This window comes from Barbus barbus, assembly GCF_936440315.1.
Source record: "Barbus barbus genome assembly, chromosome: 30".
NCBI classification, from domain to species: Eukaryota; Metazoa; Chordata; class Actinopteri; order Cypriniformes; family Cyprinidae; genus Barbus; species Barbus barbus.
This window is the reverse complement of record NC_136758.1, coordinates 13,166,395-13,181,865: the sequence shown is the minus strand read 5'-3', so window position 1 is coordinate 13,181,865 and position 15,471 is coordinate 13,166,395. Positions and strand designations below refer to the sequence as shown.

The 15,471-nt window shown below is 36.2% G+C and overlaps 2 protein-coding genes across 3 annotated transcripts; one reads left to right on the top strand and one right to left on the bottom strand.

Moving 5' to 3' along the window:
- The first annotated feature begins 76 nt into the window (after positions 1-76).
- On the top strand, positions 77-2,315 carry LOC306850503 (uncharacterized protein). Its single transcript, XM_079386163.1, has 3 exons — positions 77-692; positions 851-903; positions 1,591-2,315. The coding sequence occupies exons 1-3, from the start codon at positions 315-317 to the stop codon at positions 1,688-1,690; spliced, it is 531 nt and encodes a 176-aa protein (XP_079242289.1). The 5' UTR covers positions 77-314; the 3' UTR covers positions 1,691-2,315.
- A 1,175-nt stretch (positions 2,316-3,490) lies between these two features.
- Positions 3,491-9,656, bottom strand: LOC306850529 (Krueppel-like factor 11). 2 transcript variants are annotated; one of them, XM_079386204.1, is made up of 4 exons: positions 7,572-7,971; positions 6,170-6,424; positions 4,296-5,094; positions 3,491-4,204 (listed from the first exon to the last, which is right to left on the bottom strand). In XM_079386204.1, exons 1-4 carry the CDS (start codon positions 7,611-7,613, stop codon positions 3,909-3,911), a joined length of 1,392 nt encoding a protein of 463 aa, XP_079242330.1. In that variant the 5' UTR covers positions 7,614-7,971; the 3' UTR covers positions 3,491-3,908. The 2 variants fall into 2 exon arrangements, with proteins under 2 accessions (XP_079242330.1, XP_079242331.1); XM_079386205.1 differs by lacking the exon at positions 7,572-7,971 and adding an exon at positions 9,417-9,656 and having other exon boundaries at positions 3,498-4,204.
- Positions 9,657-15,471: the final 5,815 nt, after the last annotated feature.

The following is a 15,471-nucleotide window of genomic DNA, read 5'->3' as shown; positions in this document are numbered from 1 at the left end:
CGACGCTTGCAGTTATTAGTAAACAAAGTTTTTGATTGGTCATTTGAATGCCGACGTCATCCACAACTCTGGCAGCGCGTGCTTTTCTCTGATTATGAGAGCCGTGTAGTTTTTTGCTGCGTCGCTGTTCGCAACAAATGTAATAATACAGAAAGAAGACATTACGGATGTTTTTGCGTGTTATTTTTTTCTAAAATTTCTGTTTTATCTTGTTATTTTATATTAGCAGCTACTCAAATAGGCTGTCGGCGCTTGTAGGCATGTGGAAATTGGCATATTTCACGACGATGGCGAGAAAATGTTTAATCTGAAAGATGGGCATATCAAAAAGCAGAATGAAAAAAGTCGCACCTATGTCAGTGACAGAGGAAACCATCTGTAGTAGCGGCATTCGACGGGATGAAAGTCAGTTGTTTGGTCCCTCAAACACCAAAGCTTCATATCTGCGTGTGTCCATCAGAAGGAGAGCCCAGGCAGACTGTCACAGTGAGGGGCACAGTATCCTCGCTGAGTGTGATAACGCTGATATATCACTGAACAGGACTTCTTATAAGATGCCAATGTTTGGATCGAAGTCTTTAGGGCTTTACTACTACGCCAAAGGCCAAGACTGCAACAACGCTTACAGTGGCAGCACACGTGACAAAAATGAAATTAACACAGTGAACGTACCAACTTCTATTCATGAAAAGGTAGGACTGCTGTTCATTTTTAAAGTTTTCCCATTAAAATTCTTCTTTTTCAATTCAGCCAATGACAATGGCAACTAGAATCAACAATAAATTATTAATAGAAACTATTAAAGCCATTAAGTAAGGAATACCTATCTATTTCCTGGCTTTCTGAACAGGTCAGGCCTCCACAGGACCTGCTGAACTGTGCCACCATCCAGAACACAGCAAGGTAAGTGTATTCCATCAATTATTGATCTGAACTTAGTGACACATCATTTCCACTGAAAGAAGTTAGCTTGTGTCCAGTGCCATGCTTGGTTGAGAGTACTGGTCTCGTCTAATGTTAATTAAAAAGAAAAATAAATATTTATGCAATACATTTTATCATTTGATGACTTTAGATGACAATAATGTATGTGTTTTCATTTTAGATGAAAATGAAAATCCCTGTATTAACTGTGAAATCCTCTCTTTTTAGTTTTCGAGGCTAATAAAAATAAAAATAAATATTGATAGTGTGGTAAAACACTTTACAATAAGGTCCCATTAGTTAATGCCGGTTAATGCATAATGCATCTTTTTCGATGTTAGTTAATAAAAACACAAATATTCACTGTTAGTTCATGTAAATAATATTAACAGACACAACTTTTGATTTTAGCAATGCATTAGTACATTTTAGAATTAACATTAAGATTAAAAAATGCTTTAGAAGTATTTGTCACTGTTAGTTCATGTTAACTAATATTAACAAATAAGCTTATTTTACACACGCATTGTATAATTTGATTACTTTAGATCTCTATTGAAAATGAAAAAGCACTATTGACGTATTTTACAATACTTTTGATTTTAGATGTCTAATGAATAGCAAAACCCCTTTATTAACCATAAAAATCCTCTTTTTGTTATTTAGAGGATCTGTAATTGGTAGTGGTTCATCTGTGGCCTTGACTATCATGTATGATGCTTCAGAAGAGGACCTCATGAACACAATCGAGAGGGAGTTTGGTTAACAACTACAAAGAAAAAGAGAAAATATGTATGAGAAGGATTATCGTTAAATCACCAAACATTATTATGGATAATTTTTATATTAACCACTGATGTTTTGGCATGAAATGTTTGATTTTAAGACATATACAGGCCTGCCTGATTTAATTTACCATGGTATTAAGGCTGCTATAGAAGCCTGTAATTCTTTGAGAGATTGTATGCCTTATGGTTCAGGATGGAGTTTATTCAGTTTATTATTCTAATAAAAAAGAAGGAAATAAAATTATAGGTTACTTTGCTTTTGACATTTTTTAAAGAATAATATTCTGTAAAGCAGAGAAAGAGAAAAACATATGGAGCGGATAATTTACATTATTAATTTATTTCCATTTCCTGACCACATTTCCAAAGTCCTCCACCCGTCTAAGACAGGAATGCACATCAGCAGTTTTAGTGGCTCCATGGAGGCCCCCTAACTGCCCTAAACTACCCTGATGTATGTTCACCAGATTGAATAGTCTCCAAACTGCTGAATACAATTTCTTTTAAGGCACACAATGAAAATCATACATATACTGTTATGCATTTTACCTTTGGAAATAATCTGGCGATGTGTTGCTTTCAATAAAATAATTTGGTTCATTTTAGATTTTCTTTCTTTCTGACAAGTAGGATGGAGACGAAAATCGGCATGAAGACAGTCGGATGGATGGATAGATAGATAGATAGATAGATAGATAGATAGATAGATAGATAGATAGATAGATAGATAGATAGATAGATAGATAGATAGATAGATAGATCTAGCATAGCATATACAGATATAGATAAATACAGATATATTGCCTTCCTGCGCATTCGAGATAAAGATAAAAATACATTAAGCTATTAACCACACGATGTCGCTGTTGCTTTATTATTGGACAGTTGATTAAACGCTCATGGTTGGAGAAAGTCGGTCAGTAAGGCAGGAGGCGGGACACTGTTCTGAAAGCTGATTGGTCGCGCCTCCCACATCCACAGTTTGCCTTGTAATCTGATTGGTAGTCGAGTGCGCCACTGCATATTTTCCATTAAAGAACGTGATGTAATAATTATAGACATCCGGTCTTAATCTCTGAGGGAACATTAATATTACTGGAAAGCACACGATTTATTTCCTGCTTGTGGTAAACAATAACGCACAAAAACAACTTTTTTGTGTTTTTGTTGTAATTTCACAATGTCCTTTCCAAAACTAACTGGAACTCTAACATTACAGGTTGCTTTTCCACATCTGAACTGCACGTGTTTGGCAAACAAATAGAGCTTTTCGTCTGGATTCAGAGCCTTACTGACAAATAAAATATGTGACTTACAAAAATAAATATATACATATTTATATCTTGTGAGAGAAGGAATAAATAAGGACATCTTTTAAAACATGTAACTGAAATTTCTTAGTATGCGTCTTTATAAAAAAAGGAGTGGCCCATTCTTTAAGTAAAGAGTTTCTTTTAAGTTAATTTTGCACATTTGTACTGACCTAAATGTTGCTGACAGTAAACACAATGACTTGTATCAACTTGCTGCTGAGAGATGAATTAGCGGTGATGCATGAGACAAAAGATCTTGTTCGTGACCCTCACGAATCTTACAGGAAGTGTATGCATCATGGGTGTGTCAGCAATGTGAGAGTGGAAGTTAAGTTACCGCCAAGAGCAGCAGAAGCAGAACTGAACTACAGCCCGAACACACCATCCCAAAACCACAGAGGAGTTGCTGAATTTTTCTATTGCCACAGATTTAAGCTATTTAGTGCTCAAGAAAAGGATAAAAAACAAATTTAATCGTCATAGTTTAATAAAAAATAGCAGTATTAAATAAAAGTATTATATGATAATCACAGTGTAGATAATTATCCACATATACATTTTTACATATTTTCCTTTTTCCAATTTTGTGTAGTTTAGCATACATTTCCACTAGATATGTACATATAAACGTATACAAAAACAAAGAAAAAGGAAGAAATTTTAAGACAAACATAGTACAAAGACTTTGGCAAAAGAGTGCATACATCTTTTACACAATAGTAAACAAAATGTTCCATTGCAGAGTGCGAAATATGTGCAGCAAAGAAGACAGGAGTCCAGTGCATAATCACATTTTGCCCATGAGAGAATCAGCAGCCTTGCCCTCATAAAGTGAGTCCCTGCATAACATCAGTGAGAGTCCAGAGTTCAGTCTCAAAGAAAGTCAGTTCGAGGCTGGCAGCAACATGCTGACCGGTAGTGCTGTGCCTGTGGGCAAGGCCTTGGCTGCGGTGATCTTATTGAGGTTCCACACCTCTGTTTGCCAAGATGGGATCTTCTTGGTGGTCATGTGTCGCCGTGCATGCTTGGTGAGGTGGTCGCTGCGCATAAACCTTCGGTCACACACCGGACAGACAAACTTCTTCTCACCCGTGTGTGTTCGCCGATGCCGGGAGAGCTCGTCGGATCGAGCGAATTTCTTATCGCATCCCTCCCAGTTGCAGCTAAAAGGTTTCTCTCCTGGAAGACAGAAGACTCGTTAGATGACCTACTTAACCTAGACTTTAGAACATTGCATTGCATAGTCTTATATATGCTAAACATTATTTACCTGTGTGGGTTCTGAGATGCGCCTTTAGGTGAGAACTTTTGAAATAGGTCTTCCGACAGCCTGGGAAATTGCAGACGTAGTTGCGCCTGCGGGAAAAGTCGACCTGTGTGGCGCTGCTCTGTCCCGAAGGCATGTATACAGGTGCGGGAGCCAGAGGCAGGAGCTTGGTGTTGCCTAGGGTCATAACAGTCTGTTGGCACTGTGGAGCTGAAGACACCGGTGACTGCGGCACCACGAACATCACTGTCCCCTGAGGCACTGGCGAGCCCATTAGGAGCTGATGTGGTAAGATAGACTTCACCCCAGGGCTGGGCTTTTGAATAAACGCGGCTGAGATGACTCCAGGTTGGGCCATCGGGAACATCTGGCATATGATTGGCGGACTGGAGGTTGGGGGTGGAGACCGAGGAGATGGTGTAATGGAGGGCTTATCAGACTTAGAAGGAAGTCTGCTACTGTTTTGGCACGTGCCTCCTGTAGGGGTTTCGGTCTCGGGTTGGCGGGCCGAAGGAACTTTCTCAGTCTTTTGTGGGTGGACAGCTTGTGGAATGTTCTGATATAAAGAGCTGTCAGCTGTGTGGCGTATTACGCTGGTTGCCATTGCTCTGCAAGGTGGGGGTGTCGTCTTTTCTGTGGGGTGCCCAGAAGAGGGCATCTGTGTGATGAAGGCCATGGTAGGGCATGCAGATCTCGGACTGGGGAGGCTGGGACAGGGCCGAGCCAGCGGGGAGGGGGGGGCTGGCACTGTTGTGGTGTTGGAGGTGTCGGTAAAGCTGGGGCTGTGTGGTGGGGTCATGCACTGCAAGGAAAGAAGACAATTAGAGTTAAGCAGCGCACAATATATTGGTACTATATCGTTAACAGCTGATATTAGAGATTTTTTTATTTATCAGTATAATATTGGACATATATAGATCAATATTGTATTTTATTTAATTGTGCATTTAATTTTATTTAATTGTACATTCAGTCAATTACTTTTTACATTTGTATATATATTTTGCTGCGATTTAACACTCACATAAGCTTAATCTTTAAAAGCACTAATAATTGAATATTACTGTTAAATGTAATCTTGCTTTCTAGGGATGCACCAATAAAAAAGCCAATAATAGTAAGCTGATTTTATCTTTGTTATAGCCGATAACCAATAAATGGCCGATATTAAAATTGAGTAAATTAAAAAAAATCAAACTTAAATTTTCACAAATTATATACATTCTAATTTACAGTATGAAAAAATATTAATTTTGGGATTTATATATTTAATTGTGCATGCTAATTTTCTGTTTATATTTAGAATTAATATACATTTTTAATACTGTACATTATAATGTTGTGATGTCAAATTCATATAAATTTGGTTTTAGTATTTTATCTTTAATTTAATTTACTTTTTATTTGTAAAGTATAGAAATATCAGCTATGCACCACAATCATCGGCTTATCGGTATCAGACATTATAATCCCTAAAAATCAATCTCTCTAAACAACTAAATCTCCTTGTGGACTTTTTTTTATGGATGACTGGCTTCTCTTTTCAGTAATAGCACAGCTGTACTATTTTGTCTGTTCATCTCTCAGCATCATTATGGCACCGGTGATTCATGTAATCACAATGAAGGATTCATGTAACCTGTGCTGAAGTTTAGTTGCAGATGTACCTTATCTCAAGACTACCACCTGTCTAGGGTGTCATAAAACCCTCCCAAAGTTTTCAGCAAACAAATCAGGTTCTGATAAGAGCTTTGTGCTGCACCATGTGGCGTCAGAGGACCATGAGGTTCCCCGGAGTGAATGTTGACTAATTAAATAGAGCTTGAAATGTACATATTTTACCTTCTAGCAGATAATTCCAACCAAAGAAGACTTACCAGTGAAGAGAGCGAGACAAAGTCCTTCGGGGTGTCCGGCGGTTCGGGGTGCAGGAGAGAATCGCAGGAGTCTGACGCTGGCGTGAGAGGGCGAGGTTTGAAGGCATTGGGTTTTGGAGACATCTGACTCCAGAAGCTCATATAGACCAGCGCTTCAGCAGCCTCAAGATCATTGTATTCCAGAACACTGCATGAAGAGTGCTCACTGTCCTTTTTCACTTCCAGAAAATCCTCACAGACCTCCATCCGAGCTCCCTGAGAAGAACCACAAGAAGACAACAAAACTAATGTAACGTAATGCGTTACAGGCAAAAGTAAGCCCTCTGGTTGTTTTGACACATACAGCTCAGCTGCTGAGTGGATCTGAATGAGTCTTTCTCTGTCTTTATCTATTCATGGATCCAGAAGCAGTATGACAGTTTAACAGAGGAGCCCTTTTTAACACAGCCCGTCTGGAGGGACCCTCTATCACTAGACTGAAGTCACCTCCCACTGCCAAATAAAGCCAAAACAATGACGTGCTCACAAGCTGCCCATGTAAAACGGCTGTGAGCAAAACTTGAAACCCCCTGACAGACACGGGAACAGCCAGAGGCCGCAAAACTTTGACTGACTGCAAGCCCCTCCCATCCGCTGCTCTTCAGAAAAATAACACCATTAGCCAGCAGCATCAGTGTTTGTGGCTATTTTTTTTTTTACAGCAGGGTTATTAACAAGGTGCTATACACTTGATTGACTTCTGTACAGTCTGCATATAGTGAGCAGTATGGTCATCTCAACCAGCCTCAATTCTTTATGTAATACAATGCACTGGTGGAATATTCGGTGGGATTCAAAAGACAACTTCTCTTCTGCATTTTTATCATTTTGAATAAGAATCCCAGATCAGGGTGGTTTGGACAGCACTGAATATCAAATACCTAATGAATATTACACTAGAATTCTGATGTACACATAAATTAACAACAAAGGAGGCTAAGAAAAAACGCAATGACATTAAAAAGTATATTTACACAGACAAGTATAAAACATAGACAAAACAATTCAAATGTTAAATAATGATTGCTTGCAGACGACGAATTGAGGGTTAAATGAGGCTAACAGGAATAACGGTGCCCACTGAAACTGAATGTGTGTATGCTACAAAAGAGCTTTGTTTATTCTCATAGGGCAAGTCAACTCAAGACGTAGGTGGCGATAGATGCACGTTTTCAGAACTTCACAATGTTTAGATGCATAGTAACATTTCGTGATGCTGAGATAAATAGTTACAAGTAACATTAAGAGAGAGTTGACTTACCAGTTAAACACAATCAGCAATAACCCGCCAGTGTCAGTAAATCATAAAACAACGTACATGACATAAATGTAAATATTGTATAATTAAATATTCCGGTCTTACCCCACATAATTCCTCCATGTTAGAAAACTGACGTGTTGACATCTGCTCAAAACGTATGAAAAATAACTAAATGAAAAGTAGAGCAGAACAAAGACACGGAGCTGCTCCGCCTGTTCAGTGACGCGACTCGCACCGGAATTCAGTTCGGCTTTACCAGCAGCTGAGTAAAACAAGCCCCAAAGAAAAACAAATGTGTGTGAGACCTTGACCAATGCTGTGAAGGCCGACGCGTGATCAGTGCGTGATAGGCGCGCGATTGGCGGAGCGGGGGTGCGTGGCTCCGGTGGGCGTGTGGAGGCAGTCAACAGTGTCAGTGTAAACTCGCTGAACTGAGAGTCCGGATCTGGGCGAAAGGTCGCAGCCTTCAGAAGCCGTGTAGTAGTGAAACATGTTTGTGTATGGCAAGCCATTTTGACTTTTATTCCTTCTCAGGATATGAATTCTTGATATCAACAATTCAATTTTTACTAGTTAAAACGCTAATTGTTGATATCAAGAATTGAATTGTTGATATCTGTAATTGTATTTTCACTAGTTAAATGTCACCATAGGCTGCCATTCAAAATCATTTGTTGATATCAAGAATTAATTTCTTACTAGTTGAAATTCAAATTTCACATCAGAAATTAACATTGTCACTAGTGACAATTAAATCGTTGATATCAAGAACTAAATTGTTGATATCAAGAATAGACATTTTTACTAGTAAGAATTGTATTTCTGATGTGAAATTTGAATTTCAACTAGTAAGAAATTAATTCTTGATATCAACAATTGATTTTGAATGGCAGCCTATGGTGACATTTAACTAGTGAAAATACAATTACAGATATCAACAATTCAATTCTTGATATCAACAATTAGCGTTTTAACTAGTAAAAATGTAATTGTTGATATCAAGAATTCATATCCTGAGAAGGAATAAAAGTCAAAACGGCTTGCCATAGTTTGTGTGTCTGGTCAGCTTAAACATGTAAGGGCAATACACACAGCACGAGGATCAGAAATAGTATCGCAGACGCAAAGAAACAATAACACCCTTACAACCAATCTATTGATGACAATAAATTAATAATTTTATTAGTGATTAATGCTTATGGATCCTTGACAAATGAGTGGATTAGTGGTTTAACCATGAAGGAAGAAGAATTAAAATACTTTTCTTGTACCTTGCAGTAACAATAGCCTAATAATATATATATATATATATCACAGTAATTTAATTTCAAACCAATGTGTTTTTTATGGTTACTCCAAAAGGCAAACTATGTGCTATTTTTAACTCATTTACTTTTGACACATACCTGCAGCGTCTACAGGGGGTCATCTTTATTTTTGGTTTTCTGTTGCATGACAACAAAAAGTTTCCTGCTCTCTTAGCTTTTTAATGAGATTGTACAATCTCCAGTTTGCCTTTTTAATGTATTTTTGAACAACTTAATAAATAATTTACAAATACATAATTTACCCTTATAACATGATCGCACACAGATGTGAAAGTGCAAATGTGAACAATGAAGTTCCAATAACTTCTAGATGCTTATCAGGACTGAACATAAATAGAAACATGCATACATAACATTTTGTAGAGATTATAATTGCAAAAAAAGTAGTTAATATTTAAAATGTATTCATTTAAAGTATTTCAGCTTAACATTATTAAAGCGATTTTATTAATTTCCAGGTTTCCAGCATTCACATTTCCTGTTGCAATGTAATACATTGTGTTCAAATCACAACACTTCAGGCCCCGGATAAAGTTTAGTTATTATGCAATGACACTTAAACATAAAAAAGAGCAACAACTCTTATGATACTGTGCTAGTACAATATAAACCGTCTTACCTCAATCTCTGGTCTGATTTGAACCCAGTTAAGGGCCTTTAGGTGGATGTAACCATCTCTGTGTATGATAATGTGTTGACAATCCTTCTATCTTGCCTGAATTTAGTAGTATTTAAGTCACACCCTCTCTGTGCAGATGGGGTGACAGTAACTCTTTCGACTGCCTTCAGAATCAGTAACATTTAAGTGAGTCAATGGTAAATGAAGTCATCCTGGAAAATGTCAGGATGTTCTGATCACGGTCCCTGCAGGTGACAGACGATGCTGTAAAAGTGCTGTAGATGAGGCTGTTTTTTTTTTAAAGGAAAATCTGTTCAGGGAATGTCTTTTTCAGTCCCTGCTACAACACTGATACCACTGCCAGGCTTCCAAGTATTTTATCTCAGTCATTTTAGTTGCCAGGGAATAATTTGAAAATGTATATTATGCATGAGTCTTTGAAGAGAATTTGACTAAAATGGGAGATATGAATGGAAAAAATGTTATAATGACTTCTACACCCCTAAATTGCATTATTAAAGCCAGTGAAATATTAATGAAATGTTATATTCAAATGCAGAACCAGCATGAAGGTGGTTGAAAACTATTCACAGAACATTTGAACCTGTGTGACAGAATTTTATGACTGAATTTAATGAATAAATAGCTTAACGCTACACTGAAAAAATGATACAAATTTTTAAGGTAAGTGGTTGCAATCAATCTATTTTAGCTACATTTAAATAATCAAGTTGACTAACTTTCAGCAAAATTTATTTAAATGTAGCTAAAATAAATTGATTGCAACCACTTACCTTAAAAAAAAATTAGTAAATTCAATGTATCATTTTTTTAAGTGTAATAGTGTATAAATTGACCCTAATAAAATAGATAATGTTCAGCACGTATAAATATATTGGGATTAAAATGGGTCGTAGGAAACCAAAATGTATGATGTTTAACTTTATAAAATAAATATAAAGCATTATTCCCCGGTTTCACAGACAAGGTTTAAGACTAGGACTACCCAGACTAAAATGTAATTCTGAGCTGTTTCAACTGAAATAAACTTGCACTGACTGGTCTTAAAACATATCAGTGCCTTTGTTTTGTCTCAAGATGCACCCCAGCATAGGCCTACATTTACTTGAGTATTGTACTTAAGTACACTTTTTGAGTATCTTTATTTTTTTTCTGGAAACTTGTGACTTTATCTTCACTACATTTGAAAGACAAATATTGTACTTTTCACTCCACTACATTTCTATCAAGGTCCTCGAAATAGAAAGCCGTTATGCAGCAGCTTTGAAAGTGATTTTTTTATTTTTTTTCGAAAATATGATTTTTTGACAGCATATCAGTAATCACTCTTGTCGGGTTACATAAAGTGATTTTCCCAGCATTTTTTTTAACACTGACCAGTTGCAGATGTGATATGTTTTTGCAACGATTCAATATTAAGAAGTTTATATTGTGGTATGTATTAGACACAATATTGTCTGATTTTGCTAAATTGTGTACTGCAGGGGTGTTAATATTTTTATTTTTATTTTTTTACAACTCACTTGTTTTATTTCTAAGAGTTTTTAACATTCTAAAAGCTCTTTATTCCAAAGATACTACAAGTTAGTCGGTGTATTCAGTAGGTCTAATGCATTGTAAGTTTCTTCAGAGGTATTGCAAGTGCATACAACAAAAACAAAACAGTGCATTGACATAAAAAAGGAAATTTACTTTTGGTACTTGAGTACTTTTAAATGCAAGTACTTCTGTACTTTTACTTAAGTAAAAATCTGTCTTTACAACTTTCACTTGTAATGGAGTAATATTTGACCAGCAGTATCTGTATACTTTCACTTAAGTAATGGAGTTGTGTACTTTGTCCACCTCTGCGCCCAAGTAATGTTTGTTCTAAGGCATGTTAATAAAAATTACTTAAATGTTCTAATTGAACTATGGCCTAATCCTGGTTTAGTCTAAGCCCTGTCTGTGAAACCAGGCCTATATCATTTAGCATTTCATTCATTTATTTAAACGCTTATTAAAAAAATCAATACTGTGTGTGAAAAATAGAACTTCTTATCAAACAGAAGCAGTTCAATAAATATGGAATCTTATTTGTTTATTGTTTATTTTAATCATTTCAATTTACATTTGACATTTGATGGGACAAAAACATTAAAATGTTTTTAATGTTCACAAATCACAACCATTATTATTTGAAACTTTTGGTTGAGCACTAATATTTTAATTTAATGTTCTTTCTTAAATAAATAAAAATCTTTCCTGTTACCTGAAACCTACTTAAGTATTATTTGAGGTACCTCCAGTTAGGAATAACTGCTTTAATCAAAGAAATTTGTCAAATCACAACAAATGCAATAAGAAAACATGTAAATGTAGTAGCTGTCTTGCAGAATTCGGATTTGCCTCATTTTTTAAGTTTGCATCAGTGATTCTGTTACTTTCCTGTTTAATACGAAGATGCTTTGAAACAATCTCTATTGTATAATGCTCTTAAAATATTATCTTCTGGCCATCTAGGACGTAAGGCCACATGTAAGTTTGTCTGCTGGTGTGCACTTATGAAAGCAGCTTGTTCAGCAGCAGCAGGATGGCCGAGTGCATCACGTAAGCTCAGGCTGTCTGTGCTCTAGTGAGGATCGTGTTCTGCCAACAGCGAGCGGCGTGTGGGAAGTGTATGAATTATGTTAGGAGCGGGAGGCATGTTTGTGATATAAGTGGGCCAGACTGAGAGTGAAAGGAAGGAAACTAGAGGAAAGGTTATGCTATTCGCATCACCCCTTTCCCACCCCTTCCCAAACCTCCCAGCACCCGACACCAGTTCTCACATAACGGCTTCAGTCCAGAGAAGAGTGTGGGTCAGTTATTTAAAGAGGTGTTGAAAATACTACTGTGCTTGTGGTGTTCTTGTATTATGCATACAATTTGGTCTCATATTTGGGAATATTTCCGTATACAACATGGCATAATGTTCTTAGTGTATTTTTCTATACTACATACACTACTTCCATCTTTCTATTATTTAGATCTGAGAACCTAAGCAGATGTTATTAAAAGGTATTGGCTGCATAAGTGTTTGTGTTGTGTGTGTGTGTGTGTGTGTGTGTGTGTGTGTGTTTTGGCAGCACTTATGGGCAATTCAGATGCACATAGATCTCAACAACAGGCTGATCAACAGAAACTCCTCACTTGCTTCACTACACTGGGCGTGTATCTGGGTAAAAGGGCAATGTTTGGAACAGAACATAATTTTTGTTATAAAACAGATCCTGTTCTGTGGTATGTAAGGTGCTGATTGGCACAGTTGACAAAGTCATCTGCTCTGCCATGTGTAGAGACTTGTGCGTGACCTGTAGATGGTTACAATGACTAAGCAAGTTATACTTTAAGTTTATTGCATGTAACATAAATGCATTATACATTTTATAATGGTACAGATCTGAGTTTTAGGAGTAATGGTAGCCTTGTTCTTTTTGTTCAGAAGGAAAAAGTTTTTATTATATATTTTGGATAATACGAACAAAATAAGAACAAAAAAAATTATGTGTGTGTGTATATATATATGTATACAGGTATATTTCCATCCATTTTTCAAACCACTTGTATAAGGCAGAGTCCTTTATTATTTTATTATATTTATTTATTTATTGTTTTCGGGGGGGCATGTGATTAAAGCCCATGAGCATAATTCATTGAGTTCTGATGAACCAGACAAACCTGTTAGTTGTCAAATTAAGTCTCATTCACAGCCTTCCAGGCTATACTGATCATCTGATGCATGGTTCGTCACTGTACTTTCCAGTATTTTCCCTCTGCTAGATATGTGAGTTATGAATAGTGTTTTTTTTAATGATTCTAATCTTCAGAAAGCCCAAACATTTGGTATTATTTGTGTTCTCAGTAGATTTCTTGTAGATGGAGGTGTTTAGATGCATCATCGACTACTCATTATGTCTTTATGATTTGTTTTCTGAGCTCAAGATCTGCTGTGTCATTGTATGCAGAAGTTATACAACAGACACGTTATGCTGTCCTAAAAAGTCTGATATAAACTATAAAGACAATGTAAGACATATGTAACCAAAATAGATGGGCAAGGTCAGTCTAAATCAGTAAACAATCTTCTGTAATTCCACATGAAATAGCTTGTAAGACACATTTTCAAATGTATCTTTAATCACATTAGTAACATCTTAAATCATATTTGTGTCTGAGTCATGTTACGAAAATAATGTAGATATGCCTGAGCTTGTCACAGATGTTCCTCACTTACCTCACAAACAATATGTTATTGAGGATACTTTAAAAGTGGTGGTCTTTTATACCTTTATATAAATATGATGAAATATACACGTCAGAAGTTAGTGATTGTGTGATTTCGAAAACACAAAGCAAATGAAGCTAAGAATATACCATTTAAAAATTTTTTTCAGGATTTGAATTTGTATTCTTATGCACAAAAGTCTAAAAAATATACATTTGAATCAAAAGCTGTACATAAAAATGTGCACACAAATATGGTTCCTCAAGTTTGTTTTCAGTGTTTCAAATGAGTTTGGGCAAGACCAATTTATGTGTATTTAAAAAACAAAGGGGTAGCAAACAAGCTCCACCTCCAATGAAAAAAAAAAACTCCACAAAACTATAAACAACAGGTGGAAAGGAATGACACCTACAGGAAAAGTTTGGTTTTGGCCACATTGATTCATCACTGTGACAGTTTGTGTTATTTTAGATTAAACTCTTTCCCAAATTAAATGGGAAAGAGTTACTCTGTCAATGTCACAAACAGAGTGCAAACAAGCTTGCTTGAAGTACCCAGCCACAGGATTTGAGGTCACTCCGATATTAATTAATTAAAAAAAACAAAGAGTCAAGTGATCAATCATAAGATGCCGAACTATTTGAAAACAAAACAATAATAAAAAAAAACTTTCTTGGAATTATGACATGAATATAATGTCACCGGCCCTTGAGGCATCTTTAGTGAGATTTCATAGGGAACATAGGGCATAGGGAGCAAGTGCACATGGACATAAACAGTATCTTTACCCAGCAGTCATTGCACACCATCTTACTGAAATATGCATTTTTTAGTGTTATATAAACTATTGTTCAAAAGCTTGGAATCGGTATGGTTTTTCAAAATATTTTTGAAAGATATTTCTTATGCAAATACATTTATTTCATTAGAGATACAGTAAAAACTAATAATGTAGCAATTTAAAACGACAGATTTCTATTCAAATATAATGTATAATTTATTACTGTAATGGCAAAGCTGAATTTTCAGCATCATTACTGTAGTCTTCAGTCACAAGATCCTTTAGAAAACATTTTGATTTATGCTGATTTGCAAGAAACATTTCCTATTATTAGCCATGTTGAATGTTGTTTAATTTATTTGAAATATAAATCTTGCAACATGAATACTATGACTACTGTCACTTTTGATCAATTTAATGCATCCTTGCATATATAGATAGATAGATAGAAACCAGACCTTTGAATAGTAGTGTATATTAAAGTTATAATAATTTATTTGAACATTTTTACACATGGTGTGTGCTAGATATTTAGTGTTTTGTTATATGTTTACACAGTTTTACCAAAAGGTCTACAGCAATAGGTATGAAAGACTGTTGCCCTATCAGTCAACAATCAGGGCAAGTGGGCGAGTGAAGGGTGTGTTTGTGCTGAGTATTGAGGTAATCCAGTAAGAGTGTGCTGATTCAGAGCCATAGCGTCCTCAGGGCCTAAACAGTCACAGCTACGGATAGGGCCAGGATGAGCCTATATTGTTTCTCCACACGCTGTCTTTGTGTTCTTTGGCCAAATTCAGCCATTATAGCTCAAAGCAAGGTGTTTAGAAGTATGGTTTCAAGTAAAGAGTAACCACTGACAGGAAGAGAGGGAATAAAAAAACCCAGAATCTCTCCACATATTCTGTCACCGCAGGGCTTTTTTTTTTTATATTACAAGCCTTTCAGCATTTTACCCACTTGAGTACAAACAAGTGCTGTGAATGAGAATGGATTAGGACAAGAATGTT

Excerpts from the sequence above, each read along its gene's own strand:
- LOC306850529 (XM_079386204.1), bottom strand. The coding sequence starts at position 7,613 with ATGTCAACACGTCAGTTTTCTAACATGGAGGAATTATGTGGG. Across the intron at positions 6,425-7,571 it reads ACATGGAGGAATTATGTGGG|GGAGCTCGGATGGAGGTCTG; the intron begins GTAAGACCGGAA and ends GGTTCTTCTCAG. Across the intron at positions 4,205-4,295 it reads GCATCTCAGAACCCACACAG|GAGAGAAACCTTTTAGCTGC; the intron begins GTAAATAATGTT and ends TCTGTCTTCCAG.
- LOC306850503 (XM_079386163.1), top strand. The coding sequence starts at position 315 with ATGGGCATATCAAAAAGCAGAATGAAAAAAGTCGCACCTATGTCAGTG. Across the intron at positions 693-850 it reads CAACTTCTATTCATGAAAAG|GTCAGGCCTCCACAGGACCT; the intron begins GTAGGACTGCTG and ends CTTTCTGAACAG. Across the intron at positions 904-1,590 it reads ACCATCCAGAACACAGCAAG|AGGATCTGTAATTGGTAGTG; the intron begins GTAAGTGTATTC and ends TTTGTTATTTAG.